Source organism: Heterodontus francisci, chromosome 26 (genome assembly GCF_036365525.1).
Source record: "Heterodontus francisci isolate sHetFra1 chromosome 26, sHetFra1.hap1, whole genome shotgun sequence".
Taxonomy (NCBI): Eukaryota; Metazoa; Chordata; class Chondrichthyes; order Heterodontiformes; family Heterodontidae; genus Heterodontus; species Heterodontus francisci.
Genome location: NC_090396.1, coordinates 12,530,341 through 12,554,339, shown reverse-complemented (window position 1 = coordinate 12,554,339; position 23,999 = coordinate 12,530,341). Strand labels below are relative to the sequence as shown.

At 45.9% G+C, this 23,999-nt stretch overlaps 1 protein-coding gene across 1 annotated transcript in view; it reads right to left on the bottom strand.

Annotated features, from left to right (window-relative positions):
• Positions 1–23,999, bottom strand: part of ddx41 (DEAD-box helicase 41) — a 92,654-nt gene that overhangs the window by 60,469 nt on the left and 8,186 nt on the right. Inside the window, exons 2-6 of the mRNA XM_068057813.1 lie at positions 23,251–23,328; positions 14,538–14,694; positions 12,454–12,528; positions 6,021–6,081; positions 3,916–4,052 (exon numbers count right to left, since the gene is read on the bottom strand). Coding sequence (XP_067913914.1) covers positions 3,916–4,052; positions 6,021–6,081; positions 12,454–12,528; positions 14,538–14,694; positions 23,251–23,328 — 508 coding nt within the window. The remainder of the gene's footprint in view (positions 1–3,915; positions 4,053–6,020; positions 6,082–12,453; positions 12,529–14,537; positions 14,695–23,250; positions 23,329–23,999) is intronic.

Below are 23,999 nucleotides of genomic sequence, written 5' to 3'. Positions count from 1 at the left end.
CCGGTTTCCTCCCACCGCCAAAGACCTGTAGGTGATAGGTAAATTGGCCATTGTAAATTGCCCCTAGTGTAGGTAGGTGGTAGGGAATATGGGATTACTGTAGGGTTAGTATAAATGGGTGGTTCTTGGTCGGCACAGACCGTTTGGGCCGAAGGGCCTGTTTCAGTGCTGTATCTCTAAATAAATAAAATTAAAAAAAAATAAGTATAGTTTGGAAACCATATTCCCTGAGCCATAGCTGGGAGTGACAGGAGCATCACTACATCATTACAGATGAAATTTAATGCAGAGAAGTGTGAAGTGATAGATTTTGGTAGGAAGAATGAGGAGAGGCAATATAAACTGGTCTACAATTCTAAAGTGGGTGCAGGAACAGAGGGACCTGAGGGGTATATGTGCACAAATTGTTGAATGTGGTTAAAAAGGCTTACAGGATCCTGGGCTTTATAAATAAAGGCATACAGTACAAAAGCAAGGAAGTTATGGTGAACTTTTAAAAAACACTGGTTCGGCCTCAACTGGAGTAATATGTCCAATTCTGGGCACCACACTTCGGAAGAATGTGAAAGCTTTAGAGAGGGTGCAGAAAAGATTTACGAGAATGGTAGAATGGTTCCAGGGATGAGGGACTTCAGTTTTGTGGATAGATTAGAGAAGCTAGAGTTGTTCTTCTTAGAAAAGGTTGAGAGGAGATTTGATAGAGGTGTTGAAAACTATGCAGGGTCTAGACATTCTAGCTAGAGAGAAACTGTTTCCATTGGCAGAGGGGACAGATTTAAAGTGATTGGCAAAAGAATCAAAGGCAACATGAGGAAAAACTTTTTTTATGCAGCAAGTGGTTAGGATCTGGAATGCACTGCCTGAGAGATGGTGGCTTTCAATAGGGAATTGGATAAACACCTGAAGGGAAAAATTTTGCAGGGTCATAGGGAAAGGATGGGGAGTGGGACTAGCTAAATGGCTCTTGCACAGAGCCACCAAAGTATCAATGAGACCTCCTCCGAGCTTTAATCATTCAAAAAAAAATTCAATTCAAAAAAGGAACAGTACAATGTTTGCACTGTCCAACAGATCCCCTGTACCTCAGCGTACATCTCAAAACACATCTAACCTTTAACAAACATATCAGCTGATCCATGGGACCAACTTTCCATCACTGATGTTTCAAATCAGAAACTCAGTGACAGACAGGTGGATATGGAGAGCTCATTGTACGAGTTTCAGTTAGAAGTCATGCCAATCAACACAGTGCAAGGTGGCAGTGTAACCACAGCTCCTCACTTGCACACTGTCACCCAATGCCACTGTCTAGCAATTGCCCGCCATACACGGTGGCCTGTGAAAGCAAGAAATTAACAATCCATTCCCAACTTGGACAGCTAGTTAAATAAAGTACGGCAAGGTGGTAGTGTGAACTTTTAACATTTGGTGAGTTTCAATTCGTGTATTTTGTGTTTCCACTCTGAACATGACCCAGCATCAGGGCTTCTTATTCAAGGTTGTGTACGTCGTGAATCGTTGATTCACTGTATCAACTTGATTGTTCTTTTTTGGATCTTCTATCCCTGTGTGCAGTACAAACCAGAGTGGTTCCAGCAGATTCTATATTCAGTGTGGAATCTAATAAGTATTCTGTCCAACCGTTATTTATGGGAGTGCTGGACACAAAGCAGTCTGCAATCAGTAGCAAGCCATTGACCAATGAAAGGATTGTTTGATCTGAATCAGGCTGAATAATCCTGTGGGGTCTGGTCAGTTTTACCTCTGGCCTTTCACCTTTGGAAATAGCAATCACAGGACACAGGAATGAATGAAGGGGGCGAGGGGCAAAGTTTAGAGGGGATGTGCGAGGCAAGTTTTTTTACACAGAGGGTGGTGAGTGCCTGGAACTTGCTGCCAGGGGAGGTGGTGGAAGCAGATACGATAGCGACGTTTAAGAGACATCTTGACAAATACATGAATTGGAAGGGAATAGAGGGATATGGGCCCCGGAAGTGCAGTAGGTGTTAGTTTAGGCAGGCATCAAGATCGGCGCAGGCTTGGAGGGCCGAATGGCCTGTTCCTGTGCTGTACTGTTCTTTGTTCTTTGACTGCCTGAAAGGACTCAGTAAATATTTTAACAAATCAGATTGGAACAGCTACTTAACTGACTGAAATACTTGGCGTGTTTAATACAGTTTAAAGAGACTCTGTGTAATTGGGGCCCATGGCAATGACAAATGGTTAGCACCATTTGCCTGATACAGGCAGCAGCCCGGGATAACATTTCCAAGTTTGCAGACGACACAAAGCTGGGGGGGGGCGGGGGTAGGTGAGCTGTGAGGAGGATGCAAAGAGGCTCCAATGTGATTTGGACAAGTTGGGTGAGTTGGTAGATGCATGGCAGATGCAGTATAATGTGTATAAATGTGAGGTTATCCACTTCGGCTGTAAAAACAGAAAGGCACATTATCTGAATGGTGATAGATTAGGAAAGGGGGAGGTGCAACGAGACCTGGGTGTCCTTGTACACCAGTCGCTGAAAGCAAGCATTCAGGTGCAGCAAGCAGTCAGGAAGGCGAATGGTATGTTGGCCTTCATTGCAAGAGGATTTGAGTACAGGAGCAAGGATGTCTTACTGCAGTTATACAGGGCCTTGGTGAGACCACATCTGGAGTATTGTGTGCAGTTTTGGTCTCTTTCTCTGAGGAAGGATGTTCTTGCCATGGAGGGAGTGCAAAGAAGATTTACTAGGCTGATTCCTGGGATGGCAGGATTGACATATGAGGACATATTGGGTCGACTAGGCCTATATTCACTAGAGTTTAGAAGAACGAGATGGGATCTCATAGAAACCTATAAAATTCTAACAGGATTAGTCAGGCTACATGTAGGGAGGATGTTCCCGATGGCTGGGTAGTCCAGATCCTGGGGTCACAGTCTCAGAATACGGGGTGTGCCATTTAGAACCGAGATGAGGAGAAATGTCTTCACTCAGAAGGTGGTGAACCTATGGAATTCTCTACCGCAGGAGGCAGTGGAGGCCAAATCATTAAATATATTCAAGAAGGAGATAGATATATTTCTTAATGCCAAAGGGATCAAGGGATATGGGGAGAAAGCAGAAACAAGGTACTGAATTATACGATCAGCCATGATCTTTTTTGAATGGTGGAGCAGGCCCGAAGGGCCGAATGGCCTACTCCTGCTCCTATTTTCTATGTTTCTATAAACCAGCATGATGTAAGCGGTGGGGACTGTACACCTGGAATTTCAGTTTTATCCAAGTATTGTCACTTTATACACTATATGTGCAGTTAGAAGTTAGCTGTGGCTCGGAGGGAGCACCCTTGCTTGAAAAGGAAGGTCATGGGTTCAAGCCCCATTCCAGAGACTTAAGCTCAAAAAACCAGGCCAACGCTCCAACGCAGAGGGAGTCCTGCACTGCCAGATGTGCTGTCTTTTGGTTGAGATACTAAACCAAGGTCTGTCTGCACTCTTAAGCGGATAGAAAAGATCCCATGGTGCAATTTGAAACAGAGCAGGGGAGCTCTCCCTGGTATCCTGGCCAATATCTATCCTTCAGTCAACACCACAAAAACAGAGGACCTGGTAATTATCACATTGCTGGCTGTGGGATCTTGCTATGCACAAACTGATTGCCACGTTTTCTACATTACAACAATGATTACACTTCAAAGGTATTTCATTGGCTGCAAAGTTATAGCATGGCCTGAGGTTGTAAAAGGCTCGGTCCCTGTTCCTCCCCTTGGGCTCTGCCCCATTCCACTCCACCATCAGGGCTCAAACCCTGCCCTTTACTTAGCCCCCGTCTCCCTGCACCATGGGCTTGGCCTCTCTGCTCCACCCAACCCACAGGCTCCTCCTGCCAGGACCCCAAGCCTGCCCCCTCCCCCATGCTTCAAACACTCTTACCTGCTGGAAACTTCATTTCTTTGAAGTGTTTGACGGGACATGGCAAGCCTTCCCCTTCCACCAGGATGTGGTACTTCCTCCGCACACGCTCATTGCGAGCTTCAGGCATGTTACGTATATACCGTGGTGGGTTCCAGCTGCAAGGAAACATTCATGTTACTGGCTATCCAGTTTCAGTCAGGCAGGTTAATCACCGAAAGTCTTACTGCCTAACAAAATTACAATGTCTTGCATTTGAAGCATGAAATTCAGGCCAGCTTGCCAGGGCAGACTGTTTGAAACATTTACAAACTATTTCAGGCCCTGAGAACAATAAGGTGCTGTATAGAACCATGCAACCACTGCACAAAAGGGTGCCACTGTATGTGTGGCTCTGTGTTAGAGCAAAATAAAACTAATGGCCCAATCTCTCTCCACAGCTTGATAGCTTCCTCTCCTCCAAGCATGATTCCAATTTTCCCTTGAAAGCTGCAGTAACAATTTAAATTTCTATAACGTCTAGCAAAAACAAATCCCAAGGCACTTCAGAAAACAGATGCTGAATCAAGGAAGACGACTTTGGTGTCGACACCTCTCAGTTAAAACCAATATGAGAGTGCAATCATCTACAATAAGGACATAGAGATAATGGTCTTTGCCTCAACTACTCCATACAAACAAAACCATCTGCAAAAGGAAATCTCTCCTCACTCTCTTAGTGATCACCATAAATTGATGCACCCTAAACAGTTATTGCATGACAGTTTGAGGGAAATAGATTAACACCAGTAGAGATAGTAGCACAGGAGGCACAGGGGAGGGGTTACTGAGTAACAATGTGAGGGAGCTGGATTAACACTAGTAGAGATACAGTAAGTAACAGGGTGCTGAGGGAAGGGTTATTGTCTGGGTTAAATTTAATTCCCTTGATCTATCATGTCAAATTATGTCAAAAGGGAATGAATAATTTGATTTTCAAGCAGCAGCAAGCTTTCTGATTAGTTAAAAACATTATTAAAAAGTTGGCAACACATGTGGCGGGCTATACACTCTGTCATGTTTTATTGAAATAGCAGTTGCATAAACTCCTCAAAAACACATTTTTGGGTCTAATTCCCTGCAAACCACTTTCATTCATTACAATCTATAGTATGGTGCGGGCAGTGGGGAGGGGAGGGTCAGCACAGGTGGTGGGGAGGCTGACCGGGGGCAAACTGGTGCAAAGAAAGGAGGTTTAAATGTAAGGTTCATTACACAGTAGAGAATCAAGCAGAATACAGAGATGCAGACGTGACAGATCTGTTCTGTGTATAGTTGGTTAAACTGAGAATGGTTGGTTAGCCCAGCAAGAGGGGAGAGTTCCATCTCTTTCACTTGGGCTTGCAGTTGAAAAGGCAATGAGTTACTCCAAAGCCCACCTTCTAGCCCCAGGTCACTGAGCACCCTAGAACTGGAAGGATTCATTGACACTCAAGCATGACATATCCTGTGCCAATAATTTCAGTTTAATCAGTGTTTCTACAGAACAGTTGATGCTGTCACTATCCCAGATAACTTTGTGGAGGCCAGAAACGTCCAGGGTTGTCACTACAAATGTTTGAGCAACTACCCAGTCCTGCAGAGTTAGTTAAACTGCTGCAACTTGCTGCATGTGGAAAGTGGAACCCAATCTACACAGGGAGATTGGTCTGACAGGAAAGTTATGCAACAGAAAGTGTCGTGATTGGCGGCAGCAGCTGAACACTGCCTGGAAAGGAGTGGCCGAGGGGGAGGGGGGGGCAGGCGTGGCTCTGCTGGGGAAGGGAACATATTAGCAGTGCTTTCTGCAAATCCATGTACACATTGACTGCAACTCCTGATTAAATCTGTTACTCATTTTTCCTTTACCTCATCTTTGCTTATCTTCATTATTTAATGCTCACCAATAGGATTGTCTCTGCTCCTTGTTTATTGCTACATCTTTCTCATGGTTTATAATCACACAGATCTGACTTGCAGCATTTTAAATATATTAAATTAATTTAAATAGTAGTATGCACTCCAAGTTCAATCTTTGCACCAGTTTCTCAGATCTTTTACAATGCAGAAAATACCACAATAATTCAGTCAGAAAGCATAATGCTGACCTGGTTTTGATTGGGTCATCATAGGTTATGCCCTTTGCCATTTCCTTTACCGACATCAGAGCTATAAGAGAAATGAAAGCATTGTTTGACCACAGCTTAGCAATGTCACCTTTATCCTCTCTTTCAGCAGTGCGAGCCCATGATATGCTGTGGTAGGATTACACCAAGACGTTTTCCTTTTTAATCGTTGGTGGCCAAGGGAGTTCCCCAGACATCAAAGCCTAGAAATGGCTATCAACGTACAGCAATACACTCACAACAACTATGGAACAAGCAGCACAGAGAAAATCTGCCCACAATATCAGGTGGCAAAAGAACCAGAGGGGAATTTGTCCTCCTTGGAGCAGAGAAGGTTAAGGGGTGATTTAATAGGGGCGTTCAAAATTAAGGGATTTTAATAGACTAGATAGGAAGAAATATTCTCATTGGCAGGAGACTTGGTAACCAGATGACACAGATTGAAGGTAACGGGCAAAAGCAGAGGGGAGATAAGGAGAAATTTATTTACTCAGTGAGTCATGATGATTTGGAATGTACTGTCTTGAAAGGATGGCAGAAGCAGATTCAATAACGTCTGAAAGGGAAATGTATACTTGAAAATAAAAAATTTGCAGGACTATGGGGAAGCAGGAGAGTGAGACTAATTCATTCGATCAATCTGGCACAGGCATGATAGGCTCAATGGATTCTTTCAGTGCCATATGATTTTATGACTCCACACCCAGACCGTGGACAAGTATTTCAGCTGTGAGCACAGACAGTATCAGCAAGCTTTTGGACCTTGGACACCATCACAGACAAGTCTGACCCATATCCTCACCTGACACCTACACAAACACAGTTACAGCAGGGCTCACTGAATGGCAATCAAGGGCAGGTATCCTGGCTGATACTTTGCCCTCCCTAAATCAGACATTAAGTACCTCAGCACAGCCAAGATATGAATGTGGGATCTTCTGATCTGCAAGACTTTGGGCTAAAGCAAGTGGTTCATTGTCCATTCAATGCTCTCTGGGTCCTCCCACGTTATATTCTGTCACTCTCTTTCTCTTCCTAGTCCACTTCTGCCCCAAGGTGTTTGTCAGTTCCTCTCGGTCTCCCATTTTCTTGCATTTCTCATTTACTCAAACAGTGATTTTCAAACATGTCTGTGTGAATCACCCCAGAGAATACTGACGCTCTCCTGGAGTCTCCATTCTCCTGACTGACAGTGTCACATGCAGTTTGTCCTCACTGCATTCGAGCAGAGCTTTCTCAAGCTGGAATTCCTAGACACCGTGGCTGGGATTTTCAATTGCTAGAAGGGTCGGGAAGGAGTGCGGGCGCGATTTGAAAATTGCGTTATCAGAGGGTGGCACCTGATCCTGCTGTATCCGGACACGCGACATAATTTTCAAAGGGAGGGCGAGAGGGAGGAAACGGGGAACCTGCTTGGCTCAAATTAACAGCCCATTTCTTCATCTTTCTTTCTTCTTTGGCCTCCTTGTCTCGAGAAACAATGAGTAAGCGCCTGGAGGTGGTCAGTGGTTTGTGGAGCAGCGCCTGGAGTGGCTATAAAGGCCAATTCTAGAGTGACAGACTCTTCCACAGGTGCTGCAGGTAAAATTGTTTGTCGGGGCTGCTTAGCAGTTGGCTCTCCCCTTGCGCTTCTGTCTTTTTTCCTGCCAACTGCAAAGTCTCTTTGACTCGCCACACTTTAGCCCCGCCTTTATGGCTGTCCACCAGCTCTGGTGATCGCTGACAACTGACTCCCACGACTTGTGATCAATGTCACAGGACTTCATGTCACGTTTGCAGACATCTTTAAAGCGGAGACATGGACGGCCGGTGGGTCCGATACCAGTGACGAGCTCGCTGTACAATGTGTCCTTGGGATCCTGCCATCTTCCCTGCGGCTCACATGGCCAAGCCATCTCAAGCGCCGCTGACTCAGTAGGGTGTATATGCTGGGGATGTTGGCCGCTTCGAGGACTTCTGTGTTGGAGATACGGTCCTGCCACCTGATGCCAAGGATTCTCCAGAGGCAGCGAAGATGGAATGAATTGAGACGTCGCTCTTGGCTGACATATGTTGTCCAGGCCTTGCTGCCGTAGAGCAAGGTACTGAGGACACAGGCTTGATGCACGCAGACTTTTGTGTTCCGTGTCAGTGCGCCATTTTCCCACACTCTCTTGGCCAGTCTGGACATAGCAGTGGAAGCCTTTCCCATGCACTTGTTGATTTCTGCATCGAGAGACAGGTTACTGGTGATAGTTGGGCCGAGGTAGGTGAACTCTTGAACCACTTCCAAAGCGTGGTCGCCGATATTGATGGATGGTTTGCGGCTGCCTGCAACAGCCCATTAAGCTCCTTGAAAGCTTATTAAAGAGCCAGGAAGAGCGAGAAGGCAATTTTTGAAGAATTGCTCAACCTGAACAGTCTGGTGCACATCACTGCAAAGCAGTTGGGTTCAAAGTGGGCAGAAGGTAAAATTTTTTTAAGTTGAAAAGTTTCGGGAGTTGCGGGATCGTGCACTTTACCTTCCGTTTGGCCGCTTTTGTGCTCGGTGAGGATGCTGGCCCGCAGAGGTGTTACCAGCTCTTTTCTGCAAGGCAGCGGCAGGACCCATCATGGCTGCCGTTTGCCTTTGCTGCTCGCACTCTGCAGGCAGCTCCAGCCTCCTGGTTACACTTGGCACCACTAATTGGGTGCTGAGCTCACCTCCTGCCCAATCAGGACACTTATATTTCAAGACAGCATTGCAGGGTCAGGACCCGAAAATTATCCTGGCATTTTTTTTTTATTTATTCATTCATGGGATGTGGGCGTCGCTGGCTAGGCAAGCATTTTATTGCCTGTCCCTAATGGCCCTAACTGAGTGGCTTGCTAGGCCATTTCAGAGTCAACCACATTGCTGTGGGTCTGGAGTCACATGTAGGCCAGACCAGTAAGGACAGCAGATTTCCTTCCCTAAAGGACTTTAGTGAACCAGATGGGTTTTTACAACAATCGACAATGGTTTCATGGCCATCATTAGACTAGCTTTTTAATTCCAGATTTATTAATTGAATTCAAATTCCACCTTCTGCTGTGGTGGGATTTGAACCCATGTCCCCAGAGCAATGCCCGTCTCTGGGTTACTAGTCCAGTGATAATACCACTACACCACCGCCTCCCCATGGGGTTCCTGACCCGGATTTGGAAATCCGCCCCATGTGCCTGAGAGGGGTGCTCTGCCTGTAGAATACTTTACTATTTATGCTTCATCTCATACTTCCTCTTTACCTTCCTAATTGTCTCTTTTAATCTCTTTCCTAACTTCATCAAACCTCCTTTTCTCATCCTCGCCTTTATTATTTGTGTTTTGTGAATGTCTTTTTCCAATTTTTTACTGGAATATATTTCTGCTGAACCCTTGAGTTCCCATTTAAATATTTCCCACTATGTTTCACCTCTCAGTATTTTCCTCCAGTTTACCTTCATTAGTTCCATCCTCTGCTCGAATGCAGTGAGGACAAACTGCATGTGACGCTGTCAGTCAGCAGAATGGAGACCCCAGGACAGTGTCAGTATTCTCTGGGGTGATTCACACAGACATGTTTGAAAATCACTGTTTTAGAGTCAATCTGATCCCAAGGAACAAAGAACAGTACAGCACAGGAACAGGCTATTCGGCCCTCCAAGACTGCGCCGATCTTGATGCCTGTTTGAACTAAAACCTTCTGCACTTCCGGGTTCCGTATCCCTCTATTCCCATCCTAGTCATGTATTTGTCAAGATGCCTCTTAAACGTCGCTATCGTACCTGCATCCACCACCTCCCCCGGCAGCAAGTTCCAGGCACTCACCACCCTCTGTGTAAAGAACTTGCCTCGCACATCCCCTCTAAACTTTGCCCCTCGCACCTTAAACCTATGTCCCCTAGTAACTGACTCTTCCACCCTGGGAAAAAGCTTCTGACTATCTACTCTGTCCATGCTGCTCATAACTTTGTAAACCTCTATCATGTCGCCCCTCCACCTCCATTGTTCCAGTGAAAACAATCCGAGTTTATCCAACCTCTCCTCATAGCTAATGTCCTCCAGACCAGGCAACATCCTGGTAAACCTCTTCTGTATCTTCTCCAAAGCCTCCACATCCTTCTGGTAGCGCGACGCCCAGAATTGTACACAGTATTCCAAGTGTGGCCGAACTAAGGTTCTGTACAGCTGCAGCATGACTTGCCAATTTTTACACTCTATGCCCCGACCGATGAAGGCAAGCATGCCGTAAGCCTTCTTGACTATCTTATTCACCTGCGTTGCCACTTTTAGTGATCTGTGGACCTGTACACCCAGATCTCTCTGCCTGTCAATACTCCTAAGGGTTCTGCCATTTACTGTATACTTCCCACCTGTATTAGACCTTCCAAAATGCATTACCTCACATTTGTCCGGATTAAACTTCATCTGCCATTTCTCCGCCCAAGTCTCCAACCGATCTATATCCTGCTGTATCCTCTGACAATCCTCATCACTATCCGCAACTCCGCCAACCTTTGTGTCGTCCGCAAACTTACTAATCAGACCAGCTACATTTTCCTCTAAATCATTTATATATACTACAAACAGCAAAGATCCCAGCACTGATCCCTGCAGAACACCACTAGTCACAGCTCTCCATTCAGAAAAGCACCCTTCCACTGCTATCCTCTGTCTTCTATGACCGAGCCAGTTCTGTATCCATCTTGCCAGCTCACCTCTGATCCCGTGTGACTTCGCCTTTTGTACCAGTCTGCCATGAGGGACCTTGTCAAAGGCTTTACTGAAGTCCATGTAGACAACATCCACTGCCCTTCCTTCATCAATCATCTTTGTCACTTCCTCAAAAAACTCTATGAAGTTAGTGAGACACGACGTCCCCGTCACAAAACCATGCTGCCTCTTGCTAATAAGTCCAATAGAGTCTAATAAAGCTCTTTAGCCGTCTATTTTTATTGACTCGCCAGCACATTATTTGTGTTGTTGTATCCTAATAACGTTCTTTCCTGTAGAATCCTAAGCATGAGAGCTTTTTAGTACAATGGCCAAGGTAATAGATTGGGGAAAAAAATGAAGGAATGAGGATGGAGCTAATGAAGGTAAACTGAAGGAAAATACTGAGGTGAAACAGAGTGAACAATATTCAAATGGGAGCTCAAGAAGGTTCAGCAGAAATATATTCCAGCAAAGCATTAGAAAAAGATATTCACAAAACACAAATAATAAAGGAGAGGATGACAAAAGGAGATTTAATGAACTTAGGAAAGACATTAAAGAGGAAATAGGAAATGAAAGAGGAAATAGTATTCAACAGACACACAAGTGTCAAAAGGAGAATAAGGATAGGGACAGGGCTAAGAAGGGATGAGAAAAATAAAGTGACAGGAGGCCATACTGAAATGACAGGGATACTGAAGATACTTTGCCTTATGTTTTCACAAAAGAGACTAACAAAGAGGAAATGACAACAGTAGAAGTAAGTCGAGAAGATTAGTGTGCTGGTTAATATAAGATGGAGATACTCACCAAAAGGACAAAACCTCAGGTCCAGTAACCTTGGATACTCAAATTTGGGAGGAGATAGTAGAGACAAGAGTATCCGAGAAGGGATTAAGTAGAAACAAGCTGAGTCTTAGGAAAGCAGAATAATAGTCAGGTCGAGAAAAGAAATAGACAAGCTGCTAGGGCAAAGGGCAAGATTAGGGAACGAAGGCTGGAGCTGGAGCCGCAAGACCACACAATCAACAATGTTGGTGTAATGGGAAACAAAGAGATAAAAGACTCGGGATGGAACCATCTGGTATGTGTATTGATAAGGCTGAGGCTGTATGTTGATTGGAATGTGTAATCAATCACCACTGTTTTAATTAAAATGTATGATCAATCATCTATTGTTTGAACACATTGCGTGACAAGAACAGTATCTAAGTTTGTGCTCCTGAATGTAAAGTCAAAGTATTACCTCGGCATACCCGAGGTGGTGTCTCTCCCTGCGTATGCTTAAATAAATCGATTGAACCTGTACCTGAGTCTCCTTGTGTGGTGATTGAGTTGTCCCACAACAATCCATAGAGAACAATTAAGTAGCAGAATGAATAGCAGAGGATAGGTGGACAGCAAATGTGATTCCTATCTTCCAAAGAGACAGACAGACTAATCCAGGGAACTATCAGCTTGTTAGCTTAATGTTAGTAGTAAGAAAAATACTAGCTTTGTTCAAGAGATACAAAGGTGGGAATACACAGGTACAACGGGGGCAGAAGGGGCTGGGTGGGAATAGAGGCAAATGGGGGCAGGGAGGAACAGAGGGAGATGGGGACAAAGTGGTACAGGTATTTTGAGTGGGAGGAGGGTGGTGTGCAGCATAAAGAGCAGCACAGACTATCGATGCTGTAGATTACATGCAACATCCCCTCTCCCAAAGGCTAAACTGACCTCTGCCTTCAGCAACACTTTCCAGGATTTTTTCTTCTTCTTTCAGTCGTTTTTCTTTAGCAGATTCTTTACGTGCTGCAAAACATGAACCAGTGTGAGCACCCGCCTGCAAGTCCAGATTCAAAACGAGGCAACATGAACATTAACAATGAATTTAACAGCTGCCCTCCCCGAATTGCTCCAAATCCCGAGCCCTCCAGCACGGCATGTGTTGGACTGCCCCACATCCCACGGCGAGTGTCGGACTGCCCCATATCTCACTGTGAGTGTCAGACTGCACCAAATCCCACGGCGAGTGTCGGACTGCCCCATATCCCACGGCGAGTGTCAGACTGCCCCATATCCCACGGCGAGTCTGACGACCCAATATCCCACCCTGAGTGTCGGACTGCCCCATATCCCACGGCGCGTCGGACTGCCCCATATCCCACGGCGAGTGTCAGACTGCCCCATATCCCACGGCGAGTGTCAGACTGCCTCATATCCCACAGCGAGTGTCAGACTGCCCCATATCCCACAGCGAGTGTCAGACTGCCCCATATCCCACCGAGCGTTGGACTGCCCCACATCCCACGGCGAGTCTGAGGACCCAATATCCCACCCCGAGTGTCGGACGGCCCCGCATCCCACCCCGAGTGTCGGACGGCCCCGCATCCCACCCCGAGTGTCGGACTGCCCCGTATCCCACCCCGAGTGTCGGACTGCCCCATATCCCGAGTGTCGGACTGCCCCATATCCCACCGAGTGTCGGACTGCCCCATATCCCACCAAGTGTCGGACTGCCCCACATCCCACGGAGAGTCCGACGACCCCATATCCCACCCTGAGCATCGGACTGCCCCATATCCCACCCTGAGTGTCGGACTGCCCCATATCCCGAGTGTCGGACTGCCCCATATCCCACCCTGAGCGTCGGACTGCCCCATATCCCACCCTGAGTGTCGGACTGCCCCATATCCCACCCCGAGTGTCGGACTGCCCCATATCCCGAGTGTCGGACTGCCCCATATCCCACCCTGAGTTTCGGACTGCCCCATATCCCGAGTGTCGGACTGCCCCATATCCCACCCTGAGCGTCGGACTGCCCCATATCCCACCCTGAGTGTCGGACTGCCCCATATCCCACCCTGAGCATTGGACAGCCCCATATCCCACCGAGTGTTGGACTGCCCCATATCCCGAGTGTCGGACTGCCCCATATCCCACCCTGAGTGTCGGACTGCCCCATATCCCACGGCAAGTGTCGGACTGCCCCATATCCCATGGCAAGTCAGACTGTCCCATAGTGAGGGGAGAATCGTACAGTCCTGGCTCCATCACTGCAAGTATTTTTATCAAAGGACTACTTGAAGTTGGCCAGTCCTCAGTGTTTAACCACTCACTAATTGATGACAGCATAGTCCCTTCCTCCCACAGAATATGCAGTTCCCCAGGCCCGCCTGTGAGTGTTTAACAGGGATTGAAATGCAAGGTGATTCCTGACAACGCAGCCGGTCACTGACGTCATCAGGCTGCTCCAAGGTGCGCACATGCGCAGGTGGGCTCCTGCTCTCTGACGTGCCTGGACTGGTTAGCGCATGCACCAATGACGTCATCGCGTGACGTGCGCATCTTCTGGCAACGAGCCTGGTCAGCCTCTGCGCATGCACTTTACGCCTACAGCAATGCAATGCCAACGGGTATTCACGCATGCGTCAAGCTCCGCTCCCCCGCTGCTCTCTCTGGCCGCTCCACTCCCCCCTCACTGCTCTCTCTGGCCGCTCCACTCTTTCGGCTGCTCCGCTCCCCCACCGCACCCCCCCAACCTCGCTGCTCTCGCCGGCCGCTCCGCTCTTTCAGCCACTCCGCTCCCAACCATCACCCCCCACCACCGGCCCACTCGCTCTCTGCCTCCCGCCATTGTGTGCTGCCATGTGTTTAGGTTAGGTTGCCTTTGTGCGATTATTTGAGCTGCGCTATCTTTAGTCCTGGCAGCTGCCTGAAGTCTCAGACTGTGACGATTTAGTGCTGCATTTGCGCATGTGCCACTGCAGCGCCATCTAGTGGTACCGTTGTCAGCAAACGCAGCCGTTGAAATGCTGCACCTTCTGCTTTCTCCTTCAGCTGCTGGTGCTGGTCTAGTAGGCTGATATTGGACCGTGGTCCCAGTGGGCTATCCCCATCATCCTCTCCGAAGTCGCTGTCACTCTCCTGATCATCCTCCAGGGCAACTTTCCGCCGTATCCGCACCAGCTTCTCCATCTGGACACACATAGAAAACAATCAGTTTCCAAGCAGCAGCAAGAAGACGGGGTTAAACCATCACACAATCTTCCTCTTACAAAGATTAATTTATCCATTGGCTTTTCCCAGCATTCTATACATTTCTAGGCCCACATGAGCACTGCAGGCTTCAAAATCCAGTCTAAAAAGAACACTTGATCAGCCTGCAGTGACAGTCGCTGGTATTATAAGAAACCAAAGCTTCACTCCTTGCACTGCACACACTGAACCAAAGCCTCACTTCTCACATTGCACACAATGAACAAAACATGCACTGAACCAAAACATAAGAAATAAGAGGGGTAGACCATACGGCCCCTCGATCCTGCTCCGCCATTCAATACGATCATGGCTGTTCTTCTGCCTCAACTCCATTTTCCCACTCGCTCCCCATATCCCTCGATTCCGAGAGATCAAAAATCTGTCTATCTCGGCTTTGAATATACTCAACGATAGATCATCCACAAATCTCTGGGGCAGACAGTTCCGAAGATTGATTCTGAGTGAAAACGTTTCTCCTCATCTCAGTCCTAAATGATCGACCCCTTATCCAGAGGCTGTGCCCCCATGGCTTAGATTCCCAACCAGAGTAAACAACCTCTCGGTGTCGACCCTATCATGCCCCTTTACAATCTTGTACATTTCAGTGTGATCAACTCTCATTCTTCTGAACTTGAGAGAATATAGGCCCCAATTTACTCAGCCTCTCATCCCAGGAACCAATCTAGTGAACCTTCGCTGTACCATCTCCAAGACAAGTACATCCTTTTTTAGATAGGGAGACCAAAACTGCGCACAGTATTCCAGGTGTGGTCTCACCAAAGCCCCATACAATTGTAGCAATACTTCCTTATTCGTATACTCCAACCCCCTTGCAATAAAGGTCAACATGCCATTTGCCTTCCTAATTGATGGCTGTTCCTGCATGTTAACTTTGTGTTCCTTGTGCAAGTGCACCCGAGTCTCTCTGAACATCAACATTTACAAGTTTCATGACTTAAATAGTAGTCTGCATTTCTATTTTTAGCACCAAAGTGAATAATCTCACACTTCTCCACATTATACCCCATCTGCCAAACTGTTCTCTCCCCTCGCTTAACCTGTCTATAGCTCCATGCAGCTTCTGTGTCCTCTTCACAGCTTACATTTTCATCTACCTTTGTATCGACAGTCAACTTGGATACATTATTCTCTGTCTCTTCATCTAAGTTTTAACATAGATTGTAAATACCCGAGGCTCCAAACTGACCCTTGCGGCACTCCACTAGTTACAGCCTGCCAACTTGAAAATTCCCCATTGCTCTTTACTCTCTTCCTGTCCATCAACCAATCCTCTATCCATGCTGATATATTACCCCCAACTCCATGAGCCCAAATCTGGCTTATTAACCTTTCATGTGGCACCTGGTCAAATGCCTTTTGGAAATCTAAGCATACTATATCTACTGGCGTACTTTTATCTATCATAGCAGTTACATCCTCAAAAAACTCTGCCAAATAAATTTGTTAAACACAATTTCCTTTTCGTAAAACCAAGTTGGCTATGTCTGATCATACTCGAAGAGCGGGAACTGAGCAAGATCAAAGGGGATATAAAAGCGGCAGCAAAGGAAGCCCAAGACCAGGACAGCAGGGGTTGAGTGAGACCGGAGTGGATAGAAAGGGTGGCAGCAGAACAGACACAAGCCCAGGAGGAGTGGGAACTCAGTGACACTGGACTGGGACAGAAAGAGTTCCATTGGGAGTCCAGGAGGAGTGGGAATTCAGTGACACTGGACTGGGATATAAAGAGTTCCATTGGGAGGCCAGGAGGAGCGGGAATTCAGTGACAATGGACTGGGATATAAAGAGTTCCATTGGGAGGCCAGGAGGCGCGGGAATTCAGTGACAATGGACTGGGATATAAAGAGTTCCATTGGGAGGCCAGGAGGAGCGGGAATTCAGTGACAATGGACTGGGATATAAAGAGTTCCATTGGTTGGCCAGGAGGAGTGGGAACTCAGTGACACTGGACTGGGATATAAAGAGTTCCATTGGGAGGCCAGGAGGAGTGGGAACTCAGTGACACTGGACTGGGATATAAAGAGTTCCATTGGTTGGCCAGGAGGAGTGGGAACTCAGTGACACTGGACTGGGATATAAAGAGTTCCATTGGGAGGCCAGGAGGAGCGGGAATTCAGTGACAATGGACTGGGATATAAAGAGTTCCATTGGGAGGCCAGGAGGAGCGGGAATTCAGTGACAATGGACTGGGATATAAAGAGTTCCATTGGTTGGCCAGGAGGAGTGGGAACTCAGTGACACTGGACTGGGATATAAAGAGTTCCATTGGGAGGCCAGGAGGAGTGGGAACTCAGTGACACTGGACTGGGATATAAAGAGTTCCATTGGGAGGCCAGGAGGAGTGGGAACTCAGTATCTTCATAACTGTCAGTCTATTTATCCAATCAATGTTAGCCAGTTCTCCCCCATACCTATGTAATTGGCTTTAAGTTTAAAGCTCTCATTTTGGACTTGAGTATGTCACTCTCAAACTTAATATGGAATTCAATTGCATTACGATCACTTTTTCCCTGAGGATCTTTTACTATAAAACGTTTAATTCACCCTGCCTCATTACACAATACTAGATCAAATATAGCTTTATCCACAACGTAATGTTCTAGGAATCTGTTAAGAAAGCATTCTACAAACTCATCTTCCAGACCATCTTTGCCAATTTGACTTTCCAGTCTATATGAAGATTAGTCCCCCACGATGGTTACATTGTCTTTGGTGCAAGGTCTAATTATGTTGTGTTTAATGCTCTGTCCAGTGGTATAACTACTCTTAGGAAGCCTATAGACTATTCGCATCACTGTATTTGGACCCTTACTATTCCTAATTCCATACTGATTCTACTTCCTGAACTAAGTCAAGATCCTTTCTAAATACTGTTACGACCAGGTGAGAAAGGTGTCTAGGAGGCCCTCACAACCTTCATCTGGTCTTACCATAACAGGGTTTAATTTTTTAAACACACCGTGTTTTTTGCTCCCTCTTGGTGAATCTTTGTTCACCACTTTCCAATTATAAGGCAAAGAAACCAGAACAAACAGGCTTTTTTAGATTTAAAGAAGAAAAGTTGAAATTTATTAAACTTAAACTCTAATTCAGTTGATGCCTACAGAAACACGACGTGCCAACGCTAGCACACATATGGAGCAGAAGAAAAAATGAAGCGAAAAGTTTGAGGCAATATCTGAAGAATTGTTCTTACGGCTCTTCGAGCTAACTGTAGAGCCCTTGAGTGTAGGTAGATCTTGCTTTTCATTGGGGCCCAGCATTCTTCTTAAACCTTGTTCACTGTAGGAGACTTTTCTCTCTTGGGGTTCATGTGTCTCCAGTGGATTCAGAGTCTTGTGAGAAAGAGATGGGAGCAGACAGGAAAGATCTTCTCAGTCCAGGAGCAAACAGATTTTGAGTTCAAACTGTTTGTACAATTCAGCAAACCCCAGGTAGCCAAGCAGGTTAGTCATGTGACTAACTGGTCTGATCACATCTTGGATTGTATCACCTTAGCAATCTCTGAAATGCTCCCTTACACACAATACCTGGCGATCAAGGTCCATTGTGGGTTGAATGTGTCAGGGAATGATACTTTGTCCTTCCAATCACCGTCTGTTAATATGCAAATGTCTTTTCCAGCCACAGCTGATCTGTTTAACAAGTCCTTTCTTCACTCCCTTAACAGTTTAAAATCAATGTTAACGACAAAATTCATGTGCCTCATTCTTGGCAGGTGGGGGCCTAGCATGACACTGTCCTTATGTCATCCTTTCCCATCAGGATACTCCTCCTTTTCCATTCGGCCTGAATTTTTCAAAATGTTAAGCACTCTGGGATATTTATTTCCTAATCTTAGTCACCTGTGTCTATGTCTCCGTACTAGCGATTAGATCAAATCCAGTTATCTCGATTTGTCCTGCTAGTTCGTCTATCTTGTACAAATACTTCATGCATTCAGAGAAAGAGCCTGGAATTTTTTTTAAACCATTATTCTTTGCATTGAGTTTATTCATTGGTGCACCATTACCACTAAACTCACTGTCTCTGTCCCTTCCTGTCTCCACTCACCTGTCTTTACCCAAATTGTCACATTGCTCTATTGCCTCAACATTTCTCTTTAGGTTTCTAAATTTCCCTTCCCCTGACCTGACATCCCCACTTTTAGTTTAAGTCCTATCCACAGCCCATTATATAGTTCACCAAGACGCTGATCCCAGCCCTGTTTAAGTGAAACCTGTCCCCACAGAACAGCTGCCTCTTTCCCCAGCACTGGTGTCACTGCCCTATGAAGCGAAACCACTTCTTCCCACACCCCTCTTTGAGCCACATGTTTCATTCCCTTAATAAAATAAAAGCAAAATACTGCGGATGCTGGAAATCGGAAATAAAAACAAGAAACGCTGGAAATACTCAGCAGGTCTGGCAGCATCTGTGGAGAGAAGCAGAGTTAACGTTTCAGGCCAGTGACCCTTCTTCAGAACTGCATTTTTTGTTGTTTTTGTTTCATTCTCTTACCTGCTTGACATTATGCCAATTTGCACATGGCTCAGGCAGTAATCCAGAACTCCTGAGGTTCTACTTATTAATTTAGAACCCAGTTCCTCAAACACTCTCAGCAGAACCTCATTCTTAGTTCTACCTATGTTGCTGGTTCCAACGTGGACCACGACAACTGGATTCTCCCCCTCCAAGTTTGTCGCCAGCTGCAAGATGTCTTTAATCCTGGCACTGGGCAGGCAACATAACTGTCGGAACTCCCAACTGTAGCTGCAGAGAACAATATCTATTCCATTGACTATAATGTCCTGATCACTACATTCCTTTTCACTGCACCACGTGAATGAGCTCCTGTACCATGATACTATGGTCAGTCTGCATATCCAACTTGCAGTCCATGTTCTCATCCACACAGGTAGCAAGTACCTCATACCTGTTGGACATAGGCAAGGGCTATACCTCCTCCATCACTACATATCCCCATACCTGCCTGACTTGCAGGCACACCTTCCTGTCCTTGTCCTGTCTACTTAACCTAAGCGGTGTGACTGCCTCCTGGAACAAAGTGCCCAGGTAACTCTCCCCCTCCCTGATGCCCCACAATGTCTGCAGCTTGGACGCCAGTTCAACAATTCTGAGCTGAAGATCCTCAGACACTTACGGCAGATGTGGCTGTCCGGGATCACAATGCTCTTCACAAACTTCTAAACGCTGCAATTAATGCACACCACCTGCCCTGTCATGGCTATCTAAACATGCACTCCTTGGACTGTACACACTGAAGCAAAGCTGCACTCCTTGCAACACACACACACAGTTTGACAGCGATGGTGTTTTTGTCCACTCCACTCAAAGCTGCTGACTATAGCTGGGGTTCAGATCCACACACACTAGCATATCACCCAAATGTCCATTTTCCAGGTGATTCCAGTGAGAGTTTATGTCATCGAGTCATAGTTATACAATCCCCCTCCCTGATCTCTACATCGTCCTTCTCCATAGTGAACAGATGAAAAATAATCATTTAAAACCTCACCTACATCCTCCGGCTTCACACACAGATTGCCACTTTGGTCCCCAATGGGCCCTACTCTTTCCCTGGTTATCCTCTTGCCCTTCATATACTTATAAAACGCCTTGATTTTCCTTTATCTCATCAGCCAGTGTTTTTTCATGCCCCCTCTTCACTCTCCTAATTACTTTCTTAAGTACCCCCCTACACTTTCTATACTCAAGGGCCTCTGCTGTTTTCAGCCCTCTGAATCTGCCATAAGCCTCCTTTTTTTCCTTATCCAATCCTCTATATCCCTTGTCATCCAGGATTCCCTGGACTTGTTGGCCCTGAACCCTCACTATTTCCTCTTTGAATAACTCCCACTGGCTTGATGTAGACTTTCCTACAAGAAGCAGCTCCCAGTCCACTTTGGCCAGATTCTGTTTTATCATATTGAAATCAGCCTTCCTCCAATTCAGCACCTTTATTTCCAGTCCAAGTGGCAATGTGTGTGTGGAGCCGGAGGACATAGGTGAGGTTTTAAATTATTATTTTTCATCTGTGTTCACTTTGGAGAAGGGTGATGTAGGTGTAGAGATCAGGGAGGGGGGGGTTGTGATATACTTGAACAAATTAGTATTGAAAGGGAGGAGGTATTAGCGGGCTTAAAAGTGGATAAATCCCCAGGCCCAGATGAGATGTATCCCAGACTGCTGTGTGAGACAAGGGAGCAGAGAGCAGGGGCTCTGACACAAATATTCAAATCCTCTCTGGCCACAGGAGAGGTGCCAGAGGACTGGAGGACAACAAACGTGGTACCATTATTCAAGCATGGAGAAGCAAAACGTACCGAATGGTGTGCCACAGGGATCAGTGCTGGAGCCTCAACTTTTTACAATTTATATAAATGACTTGGATGAAGCGAACGAAGGTATGGTTGTTAAATTTGCTGATGACACAAAGATATGTAGGAAAGTAAGTTATGAAGAGGACATAAGGAGACTACAAAGGGATATAGATAGGTTAATTGAGTGGGCAAAGATCTGGCAGATGGAGTATAATGTGTGAAAATGTGAAATTGTCCATTTTGGCAGGAAGAATAAAAAAGAAGCATATTAACTAAATGGTGAGAGATTGCAGAGCGATCTGGGGGTCCTAGTGCATGAATCACAAAAGGTTAGTATTCAGGTTCAGCACGTAATTAGGAAAGCTAATAGAATGCTATCATTTATTGCTAGGGGAATTGAATACAAAAGTAGGGAGGTTATGCTTCAATTATACAGGGCATTGGTGAGACCACATCTGGAGTACTGTGTGCAGTATTGGTCTCCTTATTTAAAGAAGGATGTAAATGCATTGGAAGCAGTTCAGAGACTAATACCTGGAATGAGCAGGTTGTCTTATGAGGAAAGGTTGGACAAGCTAGGCTTGTATCCGCTGGAGTTTAGAAGAGTAGGAGGTGACTTGATTGAAACATATAAGATCCTGAGGGGTCTTGACAGGGTGGATGTGGAAAGGATGTTTCCCCTTGTGGGAGAATCTAGAACCAGGGGTCACTGTTTAAAAATAAGGGGTCGCCCATTTAAGACAGAGATGAGGAGAAATCTTTTCTCTCAGCGGGTCATGAGTCTTCGGAACTTTCTTCCTCAAAAGACACTGAAAGCAGAGTCTTAAATATTTTTAAGGCAGAGGTAGATAGATTCTTGATAAACAAGGGGGTGAAAGGCTATCGGGGGGTTGGCGGTAATGTGGAGTCGAGGTTACAATCAGATCAGCTATGATCTAATTGAATGGCGGAGCAGGCTCAAGGGGCCGAGTGGTCTACTCCTGCTCCTAATTCATATGTTCATATGTTCAAAATTTACAGATGACACAAAACTTGAAAGTATTGTGAACTGTGAGGAGGATAATGATAAACTTCAAGAGGACACAGACTGGGCAGACACATGGCAGATAAATTTTAATGCACGGTAATGTGAAGTGATACATTTTGGTAGAAGAATGAGGAGAGACAATATAAAATAATGGGCAGGTTGAGAAAGTAGTTAAAAAGACATACGGGATGTTAGGCTTTATAAACAGAGGCATGGAGTACAAAAGCACGGAAGTTATGACAAACCTTTATAAAACTGTGGTTCGGCCTCAACTGGAGTATTGTGTCCAGTTCCACACTTAGAATGGTTGCAGGGATCAGGGACTTCAGTTACATGCACAAACTGGAGAAGTTGGGATTGTTCTCCTTAAAGAGACGGTTGAGAGGAGATTTGATAGAGGTGTTCAAAATCATGAGGGGTCTGAAAAGAGTAGATAGGGAGAAACGGTTCCCACTGGCAGAGGGGCCAAGATCCAGGGGACACAGATTTAAAGTGATGAGCAAAAGAACAAACGATGACATGAGGAAAACGTTTTGCACACAGTGAGTGGTTATGGTCTGAAATGCACTGCCAGAGAGTGTGGTGGAGACAGATACAATATTGGCTTTCAAAAGGTAACTGAACAAGAAACTGAAGATAAAAAAATATGCAGGGCTACAGGAAAAGGGCAGGGGGAGTGAGACTAGCTGAGTTGCTCTTGCAGAAAGCTGGCATGGATACAACAGGCCAAATGACCTCCTTCTGTGAAGTAACCATTCTATGATTCTATGTGATATCTCTCTCTCTCTCTCTCTATCGGGAGGGCTCAGGATGTTACAACACGACCTTAAGCTTGGTGGTAGTTTAGCTATTTGCTACTCTCAGCCACATGGCACTGAAACCGGGAGCAAGGTCAGAATTAGCAGAGATTTACTATGACCTCACCAAGATGACTAAAATCAGATTAAACAGCTTCAATCTCAGTAGATGTTGGAGGAACTTGTTGTCTCGTCACTGAAAGAAATAAGTATCAAAGCAATGGGAATGATAAGAAAGGAACCACATGATAGTAGTAGAGGGGAGTCAAGCTTAATGAATGAATTCTGCTCAAACTCAACAAACTGGAGCACGGTCAGCACTCACCAACTGCTTTTTCCTCTGCTTAACAGGAACATATGGAATGTACTCCTCCTCTTCCTCCTCATCCTCTGACTGTGCGCGCTGTAAAACAAGATAGCACTTCACAGTACATACCACACAGTTACTGCTTCACCAGGGACTGGCACCACTGAAGTGTCATGGGGCTGGGGTAAAATGTTTCACTTCTGAACTGTGACAAACATCCAGCGCAATGAATTCTACATTCCGGCCGTCTCAACTTAGGCTGCACCTGGAGAGAGTACAGCTGAACAACATCAGACTGCAGCACTGTCAGAGACAGCTAAACAGATCTCACTTGTGGTTCCAGCAAGTTGAAAGGAAGAATGAGGAGGATCATAGGAACAAGACTCAGCCATTCAACTCCTCAAGCCTGTTCCACCAATCAATCAAACCATGACTGATCTGTACGTCAACTCAATTTACATGCTGTTTCTCCATATCCCTTAATAGCCTTCCCGACACAAATCCACCAATCTCAGTCTAGAAAACTCCAACTGCACAGTGGCGCAGTGGTTAGCACTGCAGCCTCACAGCTCCAGCGACCCAGGTTCAATTCTGGGTAGTGCCTGTGTGGAGTTTGCAAGTTCTCCCTGTGTCTGCGTGGGTTTCCTCCGGGTGCTCCGGTTTCCTCCCACAGCCAAAAGACTTGCAGGTTGGTAGGTTAATTGGCCATTATAAATTGCCCCTAGTATAGGTAGGTGGTAGGGAAATATAGGGACAGGTGAGGATGT